The following is a 27,403-nucleotide window of genomic DNA, read 5'->3' as shown; positions in this document are numbered from 1 at the left end:
CTTTTTATTTCCACAATATTCTTGGATTTCCAAGGATGAAACTGCTATAGTACTTGTCAAAAATCATTCACTTTTTTTCGGAACGGAAAACAGTGAAGGATTTACAACGTTGCAATCAACCGAAACTGCACTGATAATTCACTGAATTGAAATGATGTACAACTTCGCAGTCGGTTTAATTAGATAATACAAATCTTATGGCTTTTGAAATGTATATTGATCTTAAATCACTTATTATATGACATTTTTTACGTATCTCAGTGAAGAGATAAGCGGCGATAGTGGGAAATCCTTTAATATTTCGGAAAGTAATGAGTACAGTTAGATGATGTATATAAGAACCGATTATGATAGTTCACTAAGACTGCATGAATAAACTACACATCTAATATAGATATTGCACAACATCACATTAAGATGGTTTCATGCAAAACCTGTAATTGTAACATTGATCACTTCAGAACTTATTCATTGGTACAACACAAATGTACTATTCTGCTCCTGAGCCTAGATCCTTTAATATTGTCGACTTTCACCAGGTTTTGCAAGTTATTTTTAAACACACGGTTTGAGAGCCAACAATAAAACAGCCGAGTCACTTGAAATGCTTGTATACATACTGCACTGAAACTGTTTTGTTCAGATTAAATTCTTTTCATGTATAAGAAACATTATGACACGTATTTTAGGTTTTACATTCGCATCTGAACGTATGATTTTAGATCGGAACTTTTGCAAGTAAAAACAAATGCAGAAACTTAAACACGAATGTGAAGTGATATGAAATACAGAGAGGAGGGGAAGGATTATAATTGTATATATATTTTGTTTAAGAAATTGAATAGCGGCTTCCTCTTTATCCAAGAGCTTTGTCAAAGGTAAGATGTATACAGGATAAATAATAAGAAAGATACTTTAATAATATTAGCATATTGCACTTTCGTCTGAAATATAAATCAACCAATCAATCGGATAATGAAATATGACATGTGTATGACCAGTTCTGAGTCGTTTAATTCATCCTTCAAAATGCGAAGATTTCGTCACTAGGTGTTAGTTCGTGTCCTGATGTCGGCTTATTCAAAATGATTTACTCTTGTCCCCACTGGACAATTTTCTCGGGCCAATTCTTGGAGTATTAGGTGGTATATTATTCTGCCTCTCCTCTGAGATCCTCATAAGAGCCCTCCGCCTATTCTGCATCTCGATGCATTCACTAGGAGTCATTAGACGAGTGCTCAGATTCTCACCTGATTTTCTCCTTTCAAGGATCTTCTTCTGCGATGCTACGAGAACCTGAAGAGCCTTGGTCCCGATTTTTGGCGGGACTGGTCCTCTTTTGCTTCCTGATGATCGAGAGCTACTGGAAACGGAGCCCACTTCTACGACGACATTTTCTCTCGACACCGATGGTCGCCGAGCACCAGGGAATGAGCTGGATGTGGCAGGAGCCCCGAAGTCATCTTCGCTCATCCCGCTTTGGGGTCGCGGGAAAAATGAGGAAGGAGCGGCTGGCGATCGCCGAGGTGCCGACAGCGTGAACAATTGAGGAGGATTGGCGGGAAATGGGGATGATTCTTTCCTTGACGACGGGCGATCGATAGTCTGATGAAAGTGGAATGGAGATGATGCTCCTAATCTTTGATTGCTGGCTGGGAATAAGGTGTTTTGGCTTTGAGTTCTTGGTGAATTTCCCCTTAAATTTGAGCCCAACGTAGCGCCAGTGTTTGACTCCGAGTCCACATTGTTCGGCGGCAAAGGGCTCGATATTCGTTGGAACTGGTCTCTCATCGCATTGAGATTCAGCGCCGTTAGACGGGCCGTTGTTTTCAGTGTTGATTCTGAAATTCCTGCAAGGGCAGATGAGTTATCAACTTGTTCTCTTGATGTTAATCGAGATTGTGCTTTTGGGTTTCCCGGGTCCGGTTTGTCATCTGTACTCTTTGGTGTAATGTTCACTCGCATCATCCCATTCGGTCTAGTCAAGTAAATTTTTGCCTTTTTTGAGTCCTGTTCTTGACTTTTATTTTTCTCTAACTTCTGTGCTTGACTATCGTCCGTGGATCCATCACTATCTTCGTCATCGTCATCATCATCATCGTCTTCTTCATCGCTGTCATCGTCAACCTCTTTCCGCATTTTCTTTTGCTTGCCCTTCTTGCATTTCGGATTGGCACCCGGTTGTCGGTTCCGCGATTTTACTGATGATTCGTCATCCTCCTTATTCACCTGTTTGATGCAGTGTAAGAACTGTTTCAGTTCTGAATATTCCCGATTATGGAGCAACATAGTTTCAATGTAATCCTTCCTTAGCTTTGCCTGATGACGTTGGAGTTTCTGCTGGTCGTGTTTAAACTGATTTGAATTGATCAAATCCACTTCGGCGAGAGTCATACTCTCCCTTTTTGCTAAAAGTCTGTTAGAACCCTGTCCGCTCATGTCGAAAAACAGGCTGATCGTAATTTTTGATAACTTGACTCAAGTTAGTGATGTCGGAATACTAACGGTCCTTTTATAAAGACACTAATATCCCACAAAGTATTGATGCGTTCCAATGTGAATCACATTTTCACGTGGCACCTCCTCGTCAACACTTGATAATATTATAAAAACATCTCGACAAAGAAATTTTCTTTGCTGCGGAACCTCAAGTTTAAAAGTTAGCAAAGTCGGTCGAAAACATTTATACAGTGGGTAAATTTGCTATATCCGTATCCTCACACTGTCCGATGTTCATTTATGGTAACAGAATTTGAGTTTGTAAGAAATCAAAGTGAGTAGAACAATTTCCGTCTATAATTGTCCGGGTATCATCACATGCTCCTTTCATATTAAATCGCAATGAGTGTTCTCGCTAACATCTCAAGTCGCTTTACACCATCAATAAGCACTTAAAACTTCCAAAGTAAAGAACAATATCTCGTACGCAATTAAGTAACAAGATTTTCACAGCACCAGTCACAACACTGCTGATGTGGTGAAGTCCATTAGTGACAGTAATATGCAAAGTGTCTCGCTTCCTCAACCACCCTAATGTCTTGGTAATCATAGCGATAGAGGGGTTGCAGGGTGATGCTAACTAAATCTCTGTATAATTACGCAATAGACGATCAATACAGCTCTCTCATAACCTGACATCGCTTCTTCAAGGTTTAATCCGCTGAAAACCTCCAAGGAATCCTTAGCAGTGCTCCTTTTGCTGACCATCTTAAGAATCCATAGTAGCGCCATTTTCCCACTGTTGATCAGAGATTTTAAGTTTGTTATGCTTGGTTTCGAATCTTTTTCACCCCTTTCATGTTTTACCAAGCGGTCTAGTGAATAGATTCCCCACGGAAAGACATCTTGATGTTATTATAATCGATGGGCGGAATTGTTGAATTTCTGATAAAGACGACCCCAAGATGTGTGCCCATTATATAAAAGAGAACATTCTGATTCATTAAATCGAGGAGATTCGTACAAAGGGTCTAGAATAGTTCCTAATTGGTTTTCCTATATCATTATAAAAAGTTATTCCGACGGCATTTCAAATAGAAGTATATGATATGTTACAAAATAAAATATATGTACAACAAAAACCCAATAAAAACTTAAAACAGTTCCTTTATAACAAGGTACACATCGATTTGTAAGTTTCAGTTGAATCCGCCTTTTTGATCTGCATGTAGAACGTTCGTAAATTATATTAGATGGGCTCTGGTCTTTTTAAATTAAAAATGAAATAAAGATTAAATGAAATTCGAATAAAAAGATGTGACAATGATTGATCTTTGAAGCAAAGGGTTGGATTAAATTGGAAAGTGACATGAAAAGCTATTAACTCTGCTCGAAAAGATGTTCATCCTTCCACCTAACCTCATCCTCGATTATACTGCGTATATATAATTATCTAAGTCATATTAAACTGACTGGTATAATTCCTTATGAATAACATATCATTCATAAAAATTATGAGATTTATAGTAAAATTGTGTTTTATGACTGGTAGGAGGTACCTGCTGGCCCTTTCCATAGAATCGTGCAAATTCCTAAATTTCCTGGAGAAAATGATACTGCAATCATTATTTTGATAATTGTTCTAGAAATTAGAGTGTATGGAATTCATCTCATTTTCTCTGTACCTTCTCTGTTTGTTTGCTAATTGGTTCTTAATGAACTCTTTGTATTTGGCAAACAATGAATAGCGACGTTACCAGTTATAATTAAAGGTGGATCACGACACGATGGTGCCGGCAATTACGGACGGAAATTCATTTCAGCGAGCTAGGTTGTCTACACTGTCCACACACCCTGACATCAAACTGGTATATAATAGAAGCAGAATAAATGAGAACAGATTAAGGTTCAACCAAAACAAATGAAATTAAAATAAAACTATATTATCGTTATTCTTTAAAGGGTCAAAATTTGATCATTCCCTCTTCTCGCACGATCCCTCTCAGAAATTTTGAGAGAGATCGCATCACTTTTAATTCTGTGCCCCTGTTATATTTATGAATCTTTATTTCAATAGGCATGATGAGGGTCAGTTTGTTGTATTTGTAAATTCAATTCATTTCAATTCAATTTGATTTTACACCATTCAATTTGAAATATAGTGACATCAACAGGTATAATATGGTAATGAAATATATTACGATGATATAGATACTAAAATCATGTGATTAAAATGTACTGCTGTAGTAAACCCTAGAGGGTTTGCCTGGACTGCCAAAATAACATTAAACAAAGTCGTTGAAAAGGGGTAGTTTGATTGCATAAAACCGAGCATAAATCAAAGAATGAGAAAATAATATGCAGAAAGAAGTAAAACTCATCATGGGCGCAGAAAACGTATAGGGGGAAGGGGTGGAGTAAAACTTGAAATCATGAGAGGTAAAGCTGCCACTAAAATACAATTCACTAGAACTAGATCGCTTCGCTCCCTCGCATTTTCCTTTTGGAATAAGAAGGGTTTACAGATTAATGATGAGAAATCTATCGTCACTTTATGAGTGAGATCACTTCTTTTTTTTTGTGTTCCCTATTGTTTGAAATCTTGGATCCAGGAGCAACAGCCTACCCCACCCCTTCTGAATGAAATAGATGGGAGTTTATCTCTAGCCAAAAATAGCCTCCAATGGATATTTAAAACCTTATAGCATACTTGAGTAAAGCCCTACCTCGAGCTGTATCTTTAAATTGAAAGGGGATTTACCACTACCACTGGCTTAGCTATCTGATCCCGCTTCCAGTAAGCTTTCTTTTGATTAGGATGAAAGGTTCTTGTTATCTTTAGGCATGATATATGTAGGGGTTACTATGGTAGCTTAATCATTTTAGCCGTCACGGTAAAGCCATGGAGGCAAATGCTGTCGCTCATTTTTAGATGCACATGACCAAACCTCGTCATGTTCGTAACTGAGGTGAACATGTTGGGCCGTAACGCAGAGGATGGTTCGGATGACCCCCCGGCCCTTCTAGTTTTAAGGGATGGTCCAGTCTAGAAATATTCATATCTGAATAAATAAAGTAAAATTCACAGAGCAATATATTATGCTGAAAATTTGATCAAAATCGGATAACAAATAACAAAGTCATTGAATTTTAAAGATTTGCATTATTCCGGTGAAACAGTTCTAGGCATGTCTTTATGAATATTCATTAGGTGGGCTGTGATGTAATATCCCCACTTATTCTTTTGTATTTTAGTATATGAAATTAGGTTTATTCAAAAATTTTCTACCAAAAAATAAAACAATTGAATTGACAACTGACTAAGTGCATTACTTATTTATTGCCACATCTTATTTCATCATAACACATCATTTACACATTTATGAAAAAGGGAAACATTTATGATTTCATGTAATAACATAAGAGAAATGAAAGTGGAGATGTGACATCATCAGCCCACCTAATGAATATTCATGACGATGTGCAATTTATTGTTTTCACAAAATATTGATAAACTTTAAAAATAACTTCGTTATTTGTTAACCGATTTTGATGACATTTTCAGCATTTTGCTCTGTGAATCTTACTCTATTTATTAAGATAAAAATATTTTCAGCCCGGACTATCCCTTTAGCAGTGCATGTTTATCTTAATAAAACGGGGAAAAGAAAACAAAGTGAAGACGCGAATGGAAGGGAAACATTACTTTATAATGAAATATCGCCATTAAAGTTTTTCTCGCTCGCTTGCCTTAAATTCTCAAATATTATATCAGGCGATTTCAAATCACTAAGCTGTCACATGACACACCCAAGAAACATTAATGATTCAATGCATTTTGTTTATGATGGTTTATTTCTTGTTTGATTTGTAATGGCTCGGCTAGTTTGTTTTCTTTGTTTTGTTTGAAATAATATCGAAACCTTGGATATCGTTTTGAAATCTTAAATTGTGTATGTATGCGCCGTGTATGCGGAAGTCGACTGATGAAAAGCTGCCGTCAAAAAAGGATTTGTATGGCAGCGCAATGTTTGGTTCTTCTTCTTGTTGTTGTTTTCAATATGATGTTATATGTTGCATTGTTCGTTCAGGCAATGATATTGCATTTCTTGATGATTTGCATATTGAAATAAGCAAGAGTCATCCTCACTCGCTCTCTAAACATAGAATCACGCACTCATCCGTTTCCTGAAATATACGATTATATGCCACATCAGCATATAAACAATTTTCATCCATCGGTGAATAACATCGTTTATAAGTATAATTATGTTTAAAATAATTTGGATCAAAATACTCAAGTTATTGCCCGGTTTCAAATTTTACCAAAAGCTCAACCGCCTAAAAGAAAAGATATCTACCTATATATGGACCTTACCACTAGCGACCCAATACGGGACTGCGTTGCTGGATACTTGTCCCTCTCAGATAAGAAGAATGAGTGTTTAAAAAAAAAAAAAAAAAAAACAGTATAGTCAATCAAACTAAACAAAACAGTATAGTCAATCAATTATTTTATAGAGTAGATTCGATGTCTTTGATCATACATTGCAGTCACAATTTCAAACTGCGCTTGTACGTTTCATTGGCAGATTCTATTGAGAGAGGGTGCAAAAAATCATTTTATTTTGGAGGAGGGGGTTCAGAAAAAAAGGTTGTCGCCAGCGAAAGCTGAGTTTCAATTTAAAAAAATGAAGAAAAAAAAGTAACCACCCCAAAAGGTTTATCACCTAAAGACAAGTATACCCCAACAAGAAATAATAAAAAAGAAAAATCTAACAAGCATAACACTAAAAATTTCATCAAAATCGTATGTAAAATCAGAAAGTTATGACATTTTAAAGTTTTGCTTAATTTCACAAAACAGTTATATGCACATCCTGGTCAGTATGCAAATGAGACTGATAATGTCATCCACTCACTATTTCTTTTGTATTTCATTATATAAAATATGATATAATCTAATTTTATCCTCATTATCAAGTGAAACAAAGATTAATTCCTCCATGAATTATGATTTAAACAGTAAAAACAAAAGAAATAGTGAGTGAGGGACATCATCGACTGCCTCATTATTTTACATATTTTTTTAATCCGATTTTGACGAAATTTTCTGCGTTATGCTTGTTTGATTTTTCTTTATTTATTCAAATCGACATTTTTTTGGGGGGTGTACTTGACCTTTAAAAAGTTATGATATTTCTTCTTTGATATAGCTGGTAAGATTAATAATAAATAAATAAAATATAATAAAATATAAAAAAAAAATAGGAGAGAAAATTAGGAGAACTGGATCGAAGCTTTTGAGTAGATGAGAGTGACATGAACTCGTTCCGGATGGCGCTATTCAATCTCTGGCTTTGTTGACTTTTAGACGTATCATGTTTATTGCAGTGGGTTACAACTGCTACAACAAAAACTTCTAAAAGTCAATAAATGATTTAAAGTAACCCAACAGTTTCAGAGAAACTCTAAAATGTCTTTTGTGCATACATCCGATTTTAATAGAATTTTCATTGATTCGCAGATTTTTTTTTCAAAATATATTTGGTGGATTAAGGCCTACTTAAAAAATTAATATTAATTGATCTAAAAATCATTAGTTTGGTCTTCCTTGAATTTGGTTGATCAACATTAAACTATCATTATTATTGCAAAGTCCGTATATGCATGTATAAATATAAAATATTTATTCTACTAGGCTAATTGTTAACGGTTCTAATATACACAAACCTCATTATGCATGTATATAGGGGAGAATGCTAGCTTTACACACTGAGCTAGCTATATATAGAGGCGGGGCGAATCCATGATAATCTGTCAATGTAATGTCTCAGAAAAGAGGGGGACCCTCAGCAGCGTACCCAGGATTTTCCAAAAGGGGGCAAATTTTTTTGGAGGATATTTCGTCTGAGAAAAAATTTGAAGAGCAAAAAAAAAAAGGTCTTCAACCGCAAAATAAAGGAGACTTCCGTACGGTACCAGAAAAAAATGACAAGCAAAAAAAAGGTCTTCAAGTTCAAAGAAAGGGACACACGTCTCTTTTCATTGCATTTTTCGTTCTCAAGGGGGGAGGGGGCACGTCCCCTGGATCAGTTGTGACTCGTCAGGGGGGGGGGGGGGCAGGGGTACGTCCCATGCATTAGTTATGACTTGTCAGGGGGGCAGTCTGCCCCCCCTTAGGTACGCTAGTGGGGACCTTTCTTTATCAAAGGTCAAAGACTCAAATAACAGAAATATATCAATTATCCTTATTATGTTGACGGCCCCAGTTTGAACAGATCGAGAGCTCCATGGTTTGAAGATAATTTTCGAGACTGTTAACAACAATAAATAACATTCTAGGAGAGTTGATAGGGAGGGGCGCCACCTCTATACATGGGATCTCTATATGCAGCTGTCTTGAATTAATGAGATGTTGATTGTATTCTAAAGGGGTGAGATAGAAAAAAAAACATATGAAGTATATGTTGGCTGTACAGAGGTATTCAAGCTCGTCAGGGGGGGGGGGGTACGTGGCAGGGATTTGATGTATTAATGCATAATACCCTCAAGAAATTTACTAATCTCTTTCAAATTCCAGTTGCTATGCGGGGAACAGGCCTTTGCTCATGCAGGGCCTAGCCTGTGGAATTCTCTGCCACAGAGTTTGAAAACCCAGACTTCACTGACCACCTTCATGGCCCGCAATTAATGAAAACATACCTTATAAAAGTGCTTTTTGATAGACTCTTTGACTTATTGTTCAGACATATATTACATAGTGTTTGTTGCTCTGCTCTGTCAAAGCGCCTTGAGCATCTAATCATGATGGAAAGAGCGCTATACAAATGTCATGTATTACCATTATTATTATTGTTATTATTATTATTATTATATTGTTGTTGAATAGTCGATCGGGCCTAATTTAATTCAGGTGCTGACTCGTCGAGTGCTAGCACCCCCGCTTCTTAGGGTCCTGTCGATTGCGAATGCAAATTTGAATTCCCTATTTTTTTGTTGTTGAAACGAACCCTACCCCTTCAAACTGCATGTACTGCCCCTTTGAATATCCACCCCCCCCCCCCCCCGTTATAGCGTATGCATGCTCAATCGAGCTCGGCCTCTTGGAGTCCGGTGACAGTGAACTCGGCCTTACCATAGTTAAATACGTAACTCCGACCAGTTAGATATCGGAACGTGCTCTCTGTGAAGCACAGCTCGCACTGTGAGTAAAGAAGTTTTACTTTTAAATTTCATTGTATGTTGTACGAAACGGAAGAATTATTTGAGTCTGCTCTAGTGATTGGGCTTGGACTTTATGTGTATGTTGTGTCACCGAGACTTTAGTTCATCGAACTTCTTAATGTTAAGTTGTTAACTAAACTAAGCTTGTTTTGCTTGGGTAAAATTTTCCGTACCTCAGTCCCACGTATGAAGATTTTTGTGGCCTTTCGCATGCATTACGCCTACCGTGTCTGTCGACTCGCATCATCATTTCTGTCCCATGGCAATGGAATAGAGCACATCCTCCTCACGGTGATGCAGTTGCGCCAGTGAAATTGTTGTAGAAAATTTCTGTGTTTATTTTGGCGATGCAAAACTGTATTGTCTTGATAATCGATGCCAGAATGCAGATGATGATTGATGGTGATCATGACATAGATTTAGAGGAGGTGAAAGAGGACAATGATTTCATGATGATTAATAAATAGTTCTGATTGAGGAACGGGTGGGATCGAGGTAGAGAAGATCTGATCAGGATTGACTGATTGATGACATTGATGATGATGATGATAATGGTGATTGATTTAATGATGCTCTTTGACGATATCAAAACGATGAATAAAGATGTTAAAAGACAGAAAGGACAAGTTCAAGTTTTCTGTTGTCTTTTGGTCCCATGTCTTGTCTAGATGCTTAAGCCTAATATCTCTATACTCCCAGGGTATTTTGATTCTTGTCACCATGGGGGGGGGGTGCATTGTGGCCGCAGATCTTGCAATCACGATAAAAGAATGATGTATTTTATGCATTTGCATAGGTGAAGTTTACTAAATTCGTATTTTGTTTTTTTATAAATTATGCTAATTTATTTATGAAATCATACTTTTTACTCTAATTCACTACATAAAGCTCCTTGAATGGTATTGGTGATACGAAAAAAAAAATAGGGTAACAAAATAAAGTTATGTATTTTGTTTTTATGGTTTTCTTATGGAGGCTATTTCTTTGTGAAAAGTTTATTTACATGTATGTTTTTATTTGTATTGTGTTTTCTGCAATATTTGTCAGAGACATTATTTCAGCCAGAAATAGCATTGAATTATTAAATGACTTATTTAATCTCTCATTAGATAAGGAAGACATCTCTTATTGACATATAATGTGATAAATAAAAGCCTGGTCACCCGAGTGTTGTTGGAGCGGTAGGGAGAGAGGGTAGAATTTCGCTCACAAAATTTGGGAAAAAATCGAAAAACAAAATAAAAAAAACAATCGTAATCAATAATGGTGAATGGTAGCGAGCGGTGATGATTTTTTTTCTCTCCGCTCCACGACCGTTCCAACAACGCTCGGGCGGTGTGACCATGCCTTTAGATATCATTCAGCTGCTCATAATTTTAATTTTTACCTTTAAATCAGGGAGTTTTAAGTTCTCCTTTTCAGACCATTGTGCATTCATACTGCAGTAGAGAAGGCCTGCCTTAATTTCAGTGTTTGCAAGGCCACTTTTTCTAAGGCACATTTTATACCTACAGGTAGGCTGTAGGCATAGCAAAATGGAGAAAGAAATGAAGAGGGCACCAAAGATATCAAAGGCTAGTGAGGCCACTCAACAACAGGGTTCTCAGCCCATCAGGAAAATCAGGGAAAATCATTTTACCTTTTTCCAGTCAGGGAAATATCAGGGAATTTGATTTTAAAAAATACTTCAAATCAGGGGAAAATGCCTCAAACGAGGGAAAAAAGGAAATTTTGATCAGCCCAAAAGTTGAAAGCACGGCACCGTATTCAGTGAGACTCTGTTAAACTTTGTTGCATATCAAAACAACATCCATTGAATGACTGGTTATGGTGGATTTTTTAGTGTGTTATTTTTTAATTCACTGCAACAACTTAGAAAACATGCAAAACTGAGAATGGGTTTAAATAATTATCAGGGAATTTTTAAACTTCATGAGGGAAATATCAGGGTATTTTGTTTTCTTGAAAAGCTGGGAACCCTGCAATAAGGAATCTATGATTATAGCCTTGGCCCGTTAGCAAAGTGTATTAAAGATATGTTTTGCTTATTGTTCTTATGCTACAAGAATAAGAGAGAGAGTTGGAAAATTTAAACTAAAAATTATAATAACATCAATTTTTGTTTTGCTTCATCAATAGATTTTTTTCAAATATCAAGTAATTTTCAAGGTAGATGAAAATCCTGAAAATTCAATGAGGAAAATTTATACTATGTATGATATGACTACATTGCATTTGGGATGTGCTTTAATGTCTGTTTGTATAATCATAATACACTTTATGATTCTAATGTTATACATAAATTAGGTATTTTCTGACACAGATTCTCTCGTCTATAACTGTGAACAATTACAACTTCATCATTACTTGTATTGTGTACCTTTTCTCCATTATTTGATTGTTTTGTTTGAATAAAGACCACCTGGACAGAGGCATCAGGCATGGGGTGCCATTAAAGAAAGAAAAAAAAAGTGATGTGAAATGATTAAAAAAGACACCTTGATGAGAAAACTTACAAGGTGCAATTATGAAGGATTATCCCATTTTCTGTTGCTCTCTTTGTTAGAACATGGCTCTGCTTTACAATGTTTATTAAAAAGAATAGCAGGGAGTATGCCTACATGTACCCTTTATATGGTTTAAGAATTGTGTCTTTGAAGGGTATTTCCATCTGAGGGTTTATGATAAGGCTAGCTGCTTTAGTAAGTAAAGTCTATGAAAGAATGCATTATGAGTATATACAGGAAAAAGATTCATGAATTCCGACATATACGTGTATTATTTGTATGAAACCCCCTTCTTAAAACGTAAAGTTACTGAAGAAAAAAAAACATAGTCACTGGTCTTAATCAAAACAACTGAAATCACATGTGACACTTCAACCAACACACATCAAGAATGAATTTTTTTGGTATTGCATCAAACAATTGTTATCACTTTTTCATGTCACCAATGTACATTGTATAGTCACACAATGTACATGTAGTGTAATAGCAGGTTTTCACTTGAGCATGTCAAATTGTAAAGAAATGTGAGCTAACTGAGTAAGGGAAAAGAAATCGTTCAAAAGACCACTCTGCTGAATATTGGAGAATATAATTTTGCTGCTACTCCTCCAATTCTTTCTTTTTGAAATAAACCATTGAAGCTGCTACTACAACATATTTTCAAACTGATGATTATTTTATTCTATCCAGGTCATATTGTTGACAATAGCAGTCACTATTTTTTTTTCAAATTTTCCTTTGTAAACACTTGTGTCTAGTGGCTCTTAGTATTATAGGGTATTTATATTGCGCACATATCCACCTTGTTAGGTGCTCAAGGCGCTCCTATATTACCCAGCTAAGCTAGGCGTTCATAGCGCACACAGCTTTTTAAGGAATTACTTCCTACCGGTACCCAATTACCTCACCTGGGGTTGAGTGCAGCACATTTTGGATCAGTTTCTTGCTGAAGGAAATTACGCCATGGCTGGGATTCGAACCCACGACCCTCTGTTTCAAAGTTGGAAGACTAATCCACTGGGCCACAACGCTCCACGGCATGACTATGTGTAGGGAAATGTGTGAATTTTCCTTATTAGATCAGTGACCTGGGTCCCAGTTTCACAAAGACTTAAAACTGTAAGGTTGTTGTAGCAGGGTTCAGCAGCCAATTGAAATGAAGTTTTCCATGGAAGTTATAATAATTGCAAAATTACATTAGTTGTAAATCTCTTTATGAAACAGGCCCCTGAAGAATCAAGGTCAATACAGAGAAAATTCACTTATTGAATAAGTTATTCAATTACATTTTACTACTAATCCCATGGTACATGTAGTGCTCTGTCACTACCAATACAGTGTAAATGTAGTGTGTAGTCTAGGGAAGAAGATTTAAAATGAAAGCAATTGTGGAGATTTCTTGTTGGAAATGATTCATAAGTTGTTTAAGATATTTGATAGTATGTAATTCTTAGAAACATTAATTTCTGTATAACTCGCATTATTGTTATTTTATATTTATTTGTTTATTTATTTATATAATTGTTTGTTCATTTATTTATTATTTTTTATTGTTATTATTAATTGTTTTATTTGTTAATTAATTTATTAATCAATATAAATAACATCAATAAACTGTAGTGTTATTAGTATTATTATCATCAAAATACTTTTATTGATTATACCAAAAACAAATGACACTTGTGAAAGTTAATGGTTAGGATTTAAACTGATTATTAAGTTTATGAAAATAAAGTTGTGCACTCTGGATACACTCACTTCCTTTTAATTATTTTGTTTGTTCCTTTTTTGCTTGTTTTTATCAACGTTAGAATGTTTTAAGTTTATAAGAGATGCCGATTGAAACCATCCATTACATATTAGGCCTTAATACTTTTTTGTCTCGCCCACCAGAGGTGAAGGCGAGACGTAGGGATCCAAATTTCGTCCGTCGTCCGTCCGTCACAAACCTGTAATGACACATACATTTGTAACTCCACAACCGTAAGTCGCTTTTCAACCAAACTTGGATGGTGGATGGACTTGGCGGACCTGCATGTTATGCTGCAGTCTGAGGTCACATGGTAAGGTAAAAGGTCATTTTCAGGTCAACGTTAAAGTTTACATGCAAGACTCTCTTATGACACCTAACTCCACAACTGTAAGTCGCTTTTCAACCAAACTTGGATGGTAGATGGACTTTGGGGACCTGCATGTTATGCTGCAGTCTGAGGTCATATGGTAAGGTCAAAGGTCATTTTCAGGTTAACGTTAAAGTTTACATGCAAGACTCTTATGAACCTAACTCCTCAACCGTAAGTCGCTTTTCAACCAAACTTGGATGGTAGATGGACTTGGGGGACCTGCATGTTATGCTGCAGTTGGAGGTCACATGGTAAGGTCAAAGGTCATTTTCAGGTCAACATTAAAGTTTATGTGCAAGGCTCTTATGACAAGTGTTATTCCATCCCAGTCATTTCACAATGAAGTTTCGATAATCCTCTTGCGTGCCCTCACAAATCATGATATTTCTGGTTATTTTCATAAGTGGGCAAGACACAAAATTGCTTTTGACTTGTTTTTAAAGACCCTGACTGGTGTAAAAACAATCATATATCAAAAGAAAGGTAATGATTCATACAATACAAATATACCAAAAAATATTCTATATATCTCCTTCCATTTTTTAGAAATATTAAATAAAAATCAAAGAAACTGCTCCTCCAAAGTACGCTTCGATTGAGCACCCCACGTCGCCTGGAAATGATGACGTCATGTTGTGTCTGGAGGGTTGCGATTCCATAGGCTTGTGTACAAAAGCATTGGGCATTTTCTTCCATTTCTATATTATGAATCAAATTTTTTTTTTCGTTTTCAGATGAAAATGGCATTCACAATTATTCACTGTTCAAATGGATGAAAACTTACAACTACATGTATTCACTACTTTTTTTGTGATTTCTTTGATGGCTCTTATTGGGCCTAAATTGCTATGTCAGGAAAAGTTGTTATACATAATCTGAATGCAGATAGAATTGAAATCTACGCCAAATAAGCAGGAAATAAAATATGGCAAAAACTAGTTCAAAACTGTAGATTTCATAATTTAAGCGTGTAGGAAAAAATATATGTGATATCACTCTGTGATGGAAGTGACGAAAATGAAATGCGTAATCTGGAAAGCAAAAAAATAACCCAGTTTTTCTGTGCACAAACCAAGGAACCACGACGCTTCTTACACAACGTGACGTTACGGTCTCGATGCATTTGAAAAGCACAATAAAGCCTATTTTCTAAGCCGGGTTCGAAGCCCGATGATTTGAATATTCTTAAGCAAAATACTCAACTGGGAAGGGGTGAAAATGAATAAAGCTCACATTGCTGTATTTAGTAGCTTATAAGCTTTCGATTGGTATATAATTTGTCAATTTCATTTTTGGGTCTGGTCTGGGTCTTTAAAGAAATTAATAAAGCAGTCTAGTATAGTCTACATGTACATTATCAATATTGATAAACTATTTGTAAACTACATTGTCTCCATACCTTTGCCTGATGTTTCATCAGTTATTTCACTCAAAACAGTTTGTGAAACCATATGAAAATAACCAGTCAATTGATACACATATCTTCAGGTACATGAGTCAGCATGATCATCAATGCAATTCAGCAGGGTATTTTCTTGTGTTCATGTTATTTTGATTTCTTTGTATTATTGTTTACTTGACCTGACCTCTAGAACCATAGTTATACAATGGAAATATTGTCCTATTTTATTTGAGGTAGAGTGCTGGTGTGGCGTTATCATTCTATGTGGCGTGTCATTCAAGGTTATAGATTCATTCATAACCTTACCTTAAAGTTGTATGGTACATGTAACTTCTTTATTTAAACAAACTAACCCCTGGTTCCCTTCCTTCATTTTCCCCTTATCAATTTCAAAACAATGTAATCAGAAATCATGTAATATTTTCAAAATGATGATAATACACTAGTTAACTTATTACTCATATCCATTATACAAATTGTTCAATGTACATACTGATATATTATTACTATAGCTTTAGCCAGTCTGTAGGCAGTCTGTCTGGTTATTTGTATGAAAATGAAATACAGATGATGTACTCAAGTCAAATCTATTGGAACCACAAACATCTGTTCAAATTGAATGGGAGAAAATTTAATAAGAAGAAAAATAACTTGTGTTATGCATATTGTGGTCCAATATTGTGTTGACTCGTCTAATGAAACTTGGAAGGTGAATTATTATGTATACTCACTAACTGTAAGATGTTCTCAAACACAATTTTACAATATATTTATTTGTATTCCTAACATTTGCTAAAACAGTGTATCATATTTGCAAAAAAAAAGTAAGAGCAAGAGTGGCAAACAAAATCTATTTTTTTTTCTTTCATTCCTGTCTCCCTCTGTAGATGTATCACAGCCCAAGCAAGGTGAGGACGAAGAAGCGTGGTCTACCACCCCATGTCCTCTATGTATTGGCATCAGCCCTCTGTCTTGGGCTCCTAGTTATCATGTGGAATGTATACCAGCTTAAGATGATGCAGGAGGCCCACTTCAATGGGCACGGCCCGTACCCAGGTGCCCAGGCTCAGGTTGCAGAGGCATCGGCAGGAAGTGTGGATAGTTACAGAAGACCTGTGGTGTGGATACATGCAAAACATGTGAGTTGATTATTCTTATTGATACGTTTTGTTTTTGTGTGTGTAATACCCATTTGCACCATGGACCACAGGGGTTTCATGTGGATATGTTTTTATTTACTATTAATGTCTTTGGTGTGAATAATCTATACACAATACTTTTGTGGTCAGAAAGCATCATTTTTGTTGAATTGAAGTAAATCTAGAGAATAGTCACGTTAAACATGATATCTTGAAAACATTTGAGTACATGTACAATGTGATATGATCATCTAGTACAACACTTTTTAAGATAATTTTTATCTTAGATTTATTCTTTTGGAACAGAGTGGTTTCAAGATTATGGTAATGCTCCATTTTGAAATTCTGTATGGCATATATGATTAGAATAATAATAATTATAATAATGATTCTGTGTTTATACTGTGGACATATCTGCCAAATGCACCCTAGGTGCACAAATATTTTAGATCAAGAAAAGTTGTCTGAGCAAAAATGATTAAAAATAAAGGTACTTGCATACAGATCAACTATTGTTATAGGGATATGTGCTTTCTTGATTTCTTCATGAAAAAAAATCCAAGTTCTGAAAGAATAGTGTTGATTGTGGAGAGGTTCTTATACATATAAGTTTACACAGATCGGATATTTGGGTGTGAAAATCTGTTCTTTTTTTAATTCTCTAAAATCATGATATATGACCTTCATATTGTGTTTTTATTAGGTGAATTCTGGATACTTGAAGCATGTGATGGCTGTATTTGAGAGGGCAGGCTATATCCGTGGTGATGCGCAGTCTAGTTGGGATGTTCTCTGGGCCCATGACTACCCTTTCAAAGAACTTGCTGCTGTCATGGCAAGCCTGAAGCCCTATCAGAAGGTTTGTTAATTTACACAGTAGCATTTCCAGGGAAAAACAGTGCCAGTGCAAACACTGAAATTGTCAGCCTTGTAATTGATGCTGGTTAACTGGTGACTTCATAGGTATTTGATCCTATAAATTTGTAAGGTTTTAAAAAAAAAAACTTTTGTGTATAACCTTTGGCTCATTTGGCTCATTTGGCTCATTTGGCTCATTTGGCTCCTATTCCCTGAAAGTTGTGCGTGGAGCACATGTTTCCCTTTCACACACCCTTTCCCCATGTGCCCCTGCCTCTACGTCCTTAAATATAGGTATGAAAAGTTCAGTGAGTCTTTCAAAGACTGTCTTTGTTTACCTGAGAAAATCTATGGTATATTTTGGTTAGACAACAACTTTTAATTTTGTGCTTACTTAAAGGTCAAGTCCACCCCAGAAAAATGTTGATTTTAATAGTTTAAGAAAAATCAAACAAGCATAAAGCTGGAAATTTCATCAAAATTGGATGGAAAATAAGAAAGTTATGACATTTTAGAGTTTTGCTTATTTTTCTCAAAATGGTGATATGCACAATTCAGTGACATGCAAATGAGACAGTCGATGATGCCCTTCACTTACTATCGCTTCTGGTTTTTACTGTTTGAATTATACACCATTTCATTTTTTACATATTAACCAATAAGGACCAACTTGACTTTAAACATTGCTAATTCCACATGTTTAGGGAGGAATTAATCATTGTTTCACTTGACAATTGGGAGGAAATTAGAATATTTCTAATTCCTAAAATAAAGTACAAAAGAAATAGTGAGTGTATGATGTCATCACTCTCCTCATTTGCATACCAACCAGGATGTGCATATATCTGTTTTAGGGGGGAAAATTAGTTCCTATGATAACTGAAACACTCTTCTCTTTTTTTTGCAATACATGTACATTATATCAGTTGTTTTTATTGGACATAATTATCTTATTTTGTTTTGGTATCTTCTTACCCAAAGTGAACAATATTCATTTCACTCATTCTAGGTCAACCATTTTCCAGGAACTGGGTTCATAACCAATAAAGTTTATCTGGCAACATCTGATATTGCATACATTCCAAAGGCCTTCCAAATGCCAGGCCAGAGAGATGCATTCCTTGTAGAGGTAAGTTTTTTGTGTCATATATAATCCTTTTTTATATTTAATTGTATTTGATGAACTTGGCTGTATTAATTTCTTAATTTTATTTTACACTCTATTTTTTCAGCTAATACTTTTTTTTATTCCTGTAATATGAATGAAATATTGAGCAGTTAGACTTGAGAGAGTATTCAATATAGTTTCTACTATGTGTATCATATTGAGTTTCTTTCATATTAATATTTTACATTTTATATTTTACTTTCAATCTCTCTTCATACTAAAGACTAAACAAAATCCAGACACACTGTGGGTCCAGAAGAGCAGTTCACATAGAGGAATCAAAGTCAAATCCATTGCAGGTTAGTGTGAACATTCCTGTTTAGAATTTGTCTATAATGCTACAGTCACACCATGAAGCTGATACCAGGGGCCCGTTGCAGAAAGAGTTGCGATCAAACACAACTCAAAAAATCTTGCGAACTTGATTTTCAGCCAATGAACTACCCGTATTCGGGACTTGCGCTCGACATTTTGACTTGCGTTTAAACGCAACTCTTTCTGAAACAGGCACCAGACCAATCAAAGCTATTATATATCAAATTGAATATCATTGGTCAATATATCATTCTATTTCATTGATATGACTGTAGCAAAATGCTTGACTCTATCCAATTGAGTTAACGGAACTGGAGAGTAATCAGATGATGTCAGGACTTGTCCAATAAAGTTTGTATGCAAACAATATTATTTTCATGTTTGTTTTCTTTATTAACTATCATATCAGGTTGATTTATAGCTTTTAATATAGGTATTATGGGAAGAGGTAAGAGGGTAGAAAATGATGGAATAATTAAAACATATTGGTAGGAAGAAAGAACTGCTTTGGTAGGTTTCGTTATTCTTGAAGGGAAGGTCAAAAGGAACTGCACCACCTCTTATAAACCTGAGGTACAGTATTTGCACAGTCGGGCCATAGCAGGTTGTGATGTCTCTCAGTGTGAAAGAAGTAGTATGTCTAGAAAATTAAAGCAGTCCATTCCTTTCATTTTTCTTTTATATTCCATAATTCATAAAAAAAATGTTCTTGTCATGTAATGTCTTTTGATCAGTAATAGTGGGTTGAAAATTTTACAGTTTTCTACAACCTTTGATGGCAAGTCAACTAACAGTCATTTGGTAAATGTGCTCACAGAAAATATTTTACTTGAAAAAAGCAATACAGATTGCAGCAAAATAATTATTTTTCCCAGGATTTACTTTACTTTTTAAGCCAGTGATGAAATCATAACATTGCTTCCTTGAACTACATTGTCCCTAGTACAAGGCATATTTGGATTACAGAATTCAGTAAGACTCAATCTTTAAACAGTCAAATGACAAGATTACTTGGCATTATTTGATTCATGTGTGTCTTGCCAAACTCCAAAACTGTTTTCTTTTATTTTTTTTAAACTAGACCTAGACCTCTATGCTGCAAACACATTTATCCAGCAATATATCTCCAAACCTTACCTGATTGATGGAAAGAAATTTGACCTTGGCTTCTACGTCACTCTGACCTCTGTTGACCCGTTACGAGTCTATGTACTCCATGACGAGATGCTTGTACGTTTCTGTGCTAAGGAATACAACCCCATTGACTTTGGAGATGTCAATAAGTATGTCGTTGGTGATGATTACACTCCAGTTTGGAAGGTAAAAAGCTCTTTTAATGTAGAGGAAATAAGTGGAACATACTTAAGATAGTTAATTTGTCAGTCAGTCATTTTATTGATCATTTGAAACAAGAAGATGAATAGAAAAACATGAATACAAAATGATAAATGTAATATAGTCTTAAATCAATACAAGTTAAAGGTGACATTCATATTTATGGTGAGGAGCCAAGAGAAGCAAAATTCCATACTAGCGGCTCTACAAATGATGTATTCCATTCTACGTAAGCTGGTGAGAGGATGAGACACTAAATTGTTTAGTACCATGTTTCTGGTTCATCAAATACGTCACACTGGACTAGGATGGCAACTCACTCTTCAACAAGGTCTGTTAAATGTGTTGAGGTTAGGCACACAGATCGTATCATTAAAAGAAGAATAGTGAAGCTTTCTAATGAAATTGTTTGTTTTTTGTTTAGAAACAAGAAAGACATTATACTTCAAACTTGAGTTGCAGCAAATGATTTTGGGGTTAATAGGGTATAATCAATATGAATTGAAATAAAGTGTGTGATGGTAAGTAAGGTTAATGTTCATAATCATAAATACAGGTAATACCAAAGATTTTCATTTTCAATGTTTTGCTATAAAATTGCTCTTCATTTTTGTATATTTCTTCGCTAGATGCCATCACTTCAGAAGTATTATCAAGAATATAATTACAACTTTATGGAAACAATGAATGGATACTGGAGATCAAAAGGTAAGATATATACACCAACCTCTCTTAATTGCCTCTCTGGCAAGAGGCAAGATTGTTCTATTGGTTATAAACAACTTCTGTAGTTGTGATATTTGCAAGAAACGGTTGTTGCAGTTCTGCAAAGGAAAGCCAATTTTTCCTAATTCATTAGATTTCTAGGTTATTGGAAGTTTTTCTTTATCAAGTGAGTGATTATAGGATTGCTCCCGAAAGGAATAATTTACATAAAAAGAAGAAGAATAGGGGCGGTCACATTGCTCTGTTTGCCTACTGGATCTATGTTTATAGTACAGACCTAAATATGTGGAATATTGTTTCTATCCTATTTCTGATTTAAACCATCCACAATCTGCAGTTAGAAAGGTATTGAGTGTTTAATCCTGGGGTTAAGTAAAGGCACCTTTCCAAAGTCTGTGTCATGTTGTTTATTGATTAAAGCAGAAATCCTGCTCATTTTCTGTCACAGCGGCACTTCCGTCATTTTTTTATTTATTGATATGGAAGGATTAAAAGTAAGAACATGCTGAGTAAGATTCCTGCAAAAAGATGCATCTCAAATTCTTTTTGAGTTGTCTGAAGCAACAACCTGTGGTAATAGGAACCTGGGGCCTGTATCAAAATTCTTTGGCCTGTACTCTGAAGTCGGATTTAACTTAGACCATGGTCTAACCCTGTGCTAAAATTATGTGAAGCCAAAAATTTTAAAATATTGTCACATTTTATTTTTTAATGTTTACTGTGCTCTCTCCCAATGCTTAAAAACAGACAGTTAAGAATCAAATTAAGAGTCAAATGAAGTAGTAAATTGAACCTGTACTGTTTGAGATTTATGTGACAATTGGCTATCCATAGTTAAACCACAACTTTAGACCAGAGTTTAGATTAAACTTGACTTCAGAATACAGGCCTTAGCATTTATACATAGCCTATAGTTGATATCTGTGGTTAATTTCATGTAATGAACAGTGTAATCAAATGTACAACTTAACACCATTAATCAAACACTAAGATTTGTAGGCAGTGCATAAATTCACATTTGTCAACCCAACAAGGTTCAAAATGAGTTTATTATTTCAGAGTGGTATTTTCTTTAATGAGGCATGGTTTGAAGTTTTTCAACTGTTATAAGTTAGGCTTTCTAAATCTGAGGACTTTTTCTAATATTATAAGTTTTGTTTTTGCAATTTCTGTGTCATAGGTGAAGACCCAGATAAAATATACAGTCAGATTTACGAAGCTATTCGTGGAGTGTTTGTCAGCAAGTATCCACAGCTTTTAAGTGCTATACAAAGGCATGAAAACAAGCAGTAAGTTAAGTTTATCTTCAATGGAGTGGCCCTAGATTTTTGTTGATTTTTATTACCAAAATGAAAATCCTTTTAGCACTGGTTTCCAGTCACCAGGAAGGGGGGGGGGGGGTTCTTTCTGAGAAGGGGTGTTTATCCTCAACTGGTTAATGTCTTATAATTAGTAGCTTTTTTTAACAAGAGATGGGTCATGATATCAAAGTATCACAAGTAGAAAAAGATGGTTAAATTTTAGATTGAATAATGGTCAGAAATGAAAATTCAAGGTATGTTTGCGGGAATCATGACTAATGGGGTTTATCATATCTTTCATTTTCACAGTGTCTTCTTTGAATTGATGAGATTTGACTTCGTACTTGATGAAGAACTGAATGTATTTCTAATGGAGGTAGGCTTTACCAAGACTTGATCAAAAGATTTTGTTTTTATTGCAAAGTGTGAAAAGGCATGCTTTGACCAAACAAGTATACTTTTATTTAGTTGAGGTATATAAAGTGCTTTTGCTTGAATTGTTCAACTGTATTGTAAATATATCATTGTTAAAATATTACATTTTATCCAGTTAGATTGCCCATCTGCATAAGTAACCATAAGATGTGATTTGCAAGCTAGTGGATATATCTGTCAAAGAAACTCCATTTTCGGAGGTTGTATAGTTATTTGAATGATGTTTATGCAGTTATGTTAAATAAAGAAGTTAACCTGTGTCACTGATTTTACAAGTCTAAAAAAAATATTTGCTTTGCAATTGTGCAGTTTATCGAAATATAGTTATAACACCTAATTGGTCAGAATCTCTAAGCACCCTATGATAACACAGCATAATTCACTTATACATGTATTTATCATTGCAGTTGATATGGGCTGAGTCTTTCAAAAGTCTGAACTATCTTGTATTATCTTGAAGTGCGGTTATTGCTTATTGCAGGCTCACCATTCTTATTTTTCCTTCATTTCAGGTGAATATGTCTCCTAACCTATCATCAGCTCATTTCACTGAGAATACACATCTCTACGAGAGAGTGGTGTATAATGTTCTCAGTGTCAATGGTGTAGCAAGGAATGTGCCTTCAAGCTTGAAAAACAGGTAGGGAACAATTCAGCTGCAAATATGACAAAAGAGATTGATTATTTTGTGGTGCTGATTTTAAATTAGCTGTCAGCTTTGTGGTTAAAAATGACTGATATGAAGATACTCCAGATGTTGATGATGGTGGTGGTTTTGATGATGATAATGAGGATGAGAATAACGGATGACAATGATGATGATGATGATGATGGTGATGATGATGACGACTATGATGATGTTGATGGTGGTGATGATGATAGTGATGATGATGATGATAATGATGATGACGACGACTATGATGGTGGTGGTGATGGTGGTGATTATGATGATGCTGATGATGACGACTATGATGATGGTGGTGGTGGTGGTGATGATGATCGTGCTGATTCATGCTCATAAGAAAACTGATGATGCTCATAGTGATGCTAAGGATGCTTACATGTGCATTCATTTTAACTATAACAAAGACAACAATTTAGTAGATGATGATGATGATAAAAATTATGTTGCTCCTGCTGCTGATGAAATGATTATAAGAAAAGTCAGAAGTGATTGTTTTCCTATATAGTTGCTTGGGACACTCTAATTCTAAAGGTGTCCAAACATACATTATATAAGAAAGATACACATGTATATGTTTATCTTTGCGTTCAGTGCTCTTAAAATGTTGAGTATGGAATCAAGATATATTTGTCAATCTAGTTTAATGAGTATGTATGATACCTTTGTATTGTATGAGTTGACATATATGTAGCTCTTAAGAGATCATAGTGATGGTGGAAAATGTAACAAAATTTATTATGATTTCTGAATTTCTTTGCTTTTTAGTGATTCAAGAGAGAGAGGGATGCAAGTTAGTACAAAGGAAATCCTTGTAAAGCCAGACCTATGCAGTTCTGAAAAATGCTACACTTGTGAAAAAGAGGTAACAGTATGTTAAATTAATTACATTTTAGTTATGTGGTTCTATTTCATTATTAATTGCTATGGTAAATTTTAATATTTGGCTATTAGAGTGAAAATAAGATGACTATGCTTACATAATCTTATCAAAGGGAATTATATTTTAGTAATATCTTTTGTTTTATCATTAATTGCAATGCTAATTCTTAATTAATTCCTAGATATTTCATTTGCAATCTGATTTAAGCAGGCATTTCACTCCATGACTCCATTACTTGACACATGTATAGTTTCAATATTCAAGCTATCACTATTCTCTACTACTACCTACATGTATATCTGAACCAGATAATTGCTGACAGAACACTACAAATTCTGCAAAATTATATTGAATTGAATTCATTTTCTTTTTCTCCTACGTAGGAATGTCGAATTTGTTATAAATGTCTGTCACCGCCTCAGAGATTGATGCTACAAGATGCATTCCTTGAACATAATAATAGGCAGAGTATGAGGAGAGTTTACCCAGTAGCTGTGGTAAGTTGGTGAAGCCTATCAAATTGGCAACAGTATAGACAATGAATTAATGTTGAGAGAGTTGCCCTTCCCCTTACTCTGAACCCTGATTATATTGGTAGTGTAGTATGCATTTCTGCAGGGCTTCGTCTTACAAGAGTTACGATTGATCCAATCAATTGCAATTACGGACGGCCAGCATCGTCAACATCTATTATGCATGTTTGTTCAAAATATTTTCTAGCTATGATGTAACATTCATGCATTCATCGTTTTCTTGAAAATTCACTGTGTTTCTCTTTGGTTACAAAAGACATTGTGCAAATTTCCTGTAGAAACAATTATGACCCTAGTAGATTTCCATAGATTTATTGATTGGATCAATCGTAACTCTTTGTAAAACGGGGCCCTAATGACATATAACTTTGCAAGGGAAATTGAAATGATAGTCTCATGCTGATTGTATATTACTTGCAGAAAGAGTAATTTGACACTTCAATTTGTGAAGCTTTTCTTAATGTTATGATAAGAAGTGAATAAATTTTGTTCACTCTTTATTATTGCTCTGCAAAAGAAATCCATCATGTTATGGATAAAGAGGTATTATTTTCTTTTTCTATGTGTGTGTAGATAATGGTGATTATATAGCACTTAACACTTAAATTGTTATGCTCCCTTTTTTGAGGAATAAATTCCTGCCAGGTCCCTATTAAACTCACCTGGGTTGATTGCAGCATAATATCAATGAATTTCTTGCTGAAGGAAATTGACCGCCACTGGCTATGCAGTTTCAAAATAGTTTGGGCTATATAGGGTTAATGTTTTACACTGTAGCCCCACACAATCACCAGCTGTTTGCATTGACTGCTATTATTATTTCTATATTTGTGCCACTAACTTTCTTGAAAAAAAATGTTATCTTTTCAGACACAAGATCAAGCCAAGTTTTATGACATCACATCAGATAGAAGCCTCCATGAGAATGATCAGATCATGAGAGAATGGTTCATTGCAAAATGTGCCCAAGATTTATCATTTTGTCAGTGATGGATATTTGATCAACAAGCCAATATCTGGAAATGCTGCAATAAGTACATAGACTTATCTTACATTGGCTGATGCATACAAGGGATGTATTTATCTGCTGAAAGTGCCATGTGTCTTTCATATCATGAAGGCAAATCCATATAGGTGCTTTCAAGATGTTTTGCAATATTAAAAGGCATGTCTGTGCCTGGGCCAATTTCTCTAGACTTTAATCAATTTGCTTTTGGCCAATCAGTAAGCATAATTTTAATATTACAGTAGCTGGTATTACTGATGTGTTATTGATTAAAGTTTTTGTGAAACAGCAGGGCAAGGGGGGGATATAAAGCTCCAATGAAATTGCTTCTGTTGTTCCTGTTCAGTTATACTCTTGATTGAAATCATTTTGATGCCATGATGGAATTCATGTGCCCCTTAAAACCATATGAGTGAATGAACTGTCTATTGGTTATGTTGCCATTGCATTTTAATACAGGGTATAACAAAATAAATCATATTCTCATAATCTTATCAAATTTCTGTCAGAGATATAAAATGTATTTAATCTATATTTTCATTATTTTTGTTGTGTGTGTGTGTGTGTAGGGTGGGTGGGGAATCTCACTTGCACATTCTTATTCAACTTGTACCTTGTATATGTATATCGCTCGATGCACTTACATGTTTGTCTCTCCTGCAAGTAGGTAATCATTCTATGCAGTTTTCATTATTATTATTATTATTCTTGAAAATGTGCATTTTCTCACTAATGATTGCACTGCCAAATGATGATAATGTATATAAAGTTTCTACCTAAAAAAGAGTAGATGAGCTCAGATTGGAATAATCAGGTGTGTCCTCATTGGATGTTTAAAAAGAAAATACAAAGAGCAACTTCTCAGTTGAGCTGCATAAAAGGGACCTCAATTTTTCATTTCATTTGATGCTATTTTATAATCTTGAGAGGAGCCGTGGTGTAGTGGTTCTGACTCTCGCCTTGTAAACAGAAGGTCGTGTGTTCGAATCCTACTGCGGTCTGGCGTCCTTTGGCAAGGCATTAATCCACACTTTGCCACTCTCGACCCAGGTGCTAAATGGGTACCCGGTAGGATGTGAAAGTTATTGTAGCTTGTCCAGTACTGTGTGCGCCTCACAGGCGACTGACTGGAATGCTCCCCAGGGAGTGGAGGATGTGCACACGATGTGTGCGGGAATGACTTATTGAATCCGATGACCGGGGTAATAATATATATCTGTAAAGCGCTTAGACACATCGTTCCATTGTATTAAGCGCTATATGAAAAGCGGATTATTATTATTATTATTAGAATTTGAAATGTAATTTCAATTTGCCTTTAGGC

The 27,403-nt window shown here is 35.2% G+C and overlaps 1 protein-coding gene across 3 annotated transcripts; it reads left to right on the top strand.

Annotated features, from left to right (window-relative positions):
- Window positions 1-9,607: 9,607 nt before the first annotated feature.
- Window positions 9,608-27,043, top strand: LOC121418927 (probable tubulin polyglutamylase ttll-15). 3 transcript variants are annotated; one of them, XM_041613135.1, is made up of 13 exons: window positions 9,608-9,646; window positions 16,586-16,837; window positions 17,541-17,696; window positions 18,705-18,824; window positions 19,087-19,162; window positions 20,260-20,498; window positions 21,143-21,221; window positions 22,420-22,528; window positions 22,850-22,916; window positions 23,488-23,615; window positions 24,426-24,522; window positions 24,924-25,037; window positions 25,944-27,043. In XM_041613135.1, the coding sequence occupies exons 2-13, from the start codon at window positions 16,586-16,588 to the stop codon at window positions 26,061-26,063; spliced, it is 1,557 nt and encodes a 518-aa protein (XP_041469069.1). In that variant the 5' UTR covers window positions 9,608-9,646; the 3' UTR covers window positions 26,064-27,043. The 3 variants fall into 3 exon arrangements, with proteins under 3 accessions (XP_041469069.1, XP_041469070.1, XP_041469068.1); XM_041613136.1 differs by lacking the exon at window positions 9,608-9,646 and adding an exon at window positions 9,725-9,743; XM_041613134.1 differs by lacking the exon at window positions 9,608-9,646 and adding an exon at window positions 9,823-10,220.
- The last annotated feature ends 360 nt before the right edge of the window (window positions 27,044-27,403 follow it).

This window comes from Lytechinus variegatus, chromosome 7, assembly GCF_018143015.1.
Source record: "Lytechinus variegatus isolate NC3 chromosome 7, Lvar_3.0, whole genome shotgun sequence".
Taxonomy (NCBI): Eukaryota; Metazoa; Echinodermata; class Echinoidea; order Temnopleuroida; family Toxopneustidae; genus Lytechinus; species Lytechinus variegatus.
Note: the sequence above shows the minus strand (reverse complement) of the source record. Positions and strands in the feature narration are given on the sequence as shown.

What these genes read in the sequence shown, in the direction of transcription:
- LOC121418927 (XM_041613134.1), top strand. Translation starts at nt 10,194, where the DNA reads ATGACATTGATGATGATGATGATAATG. An exon ending in TGGATACTGGAGATCAAAAG is followed by an intron (nt 21,222 to 22,419) that starts GTAAGATATATA and finishes TCTGTGTCATAG; the next exon opens with GTGAAGACCCAGATAAAATA. An exon ending in GAGTTTACCCAGTAGCTGTG is followed by an intron (nt 25,038 to 25,943) that starts GTAAGTTGGTGA and finishes TTATCTTTTCAG; the next exon opens with ACACAAGATCAAGCCAAGTT.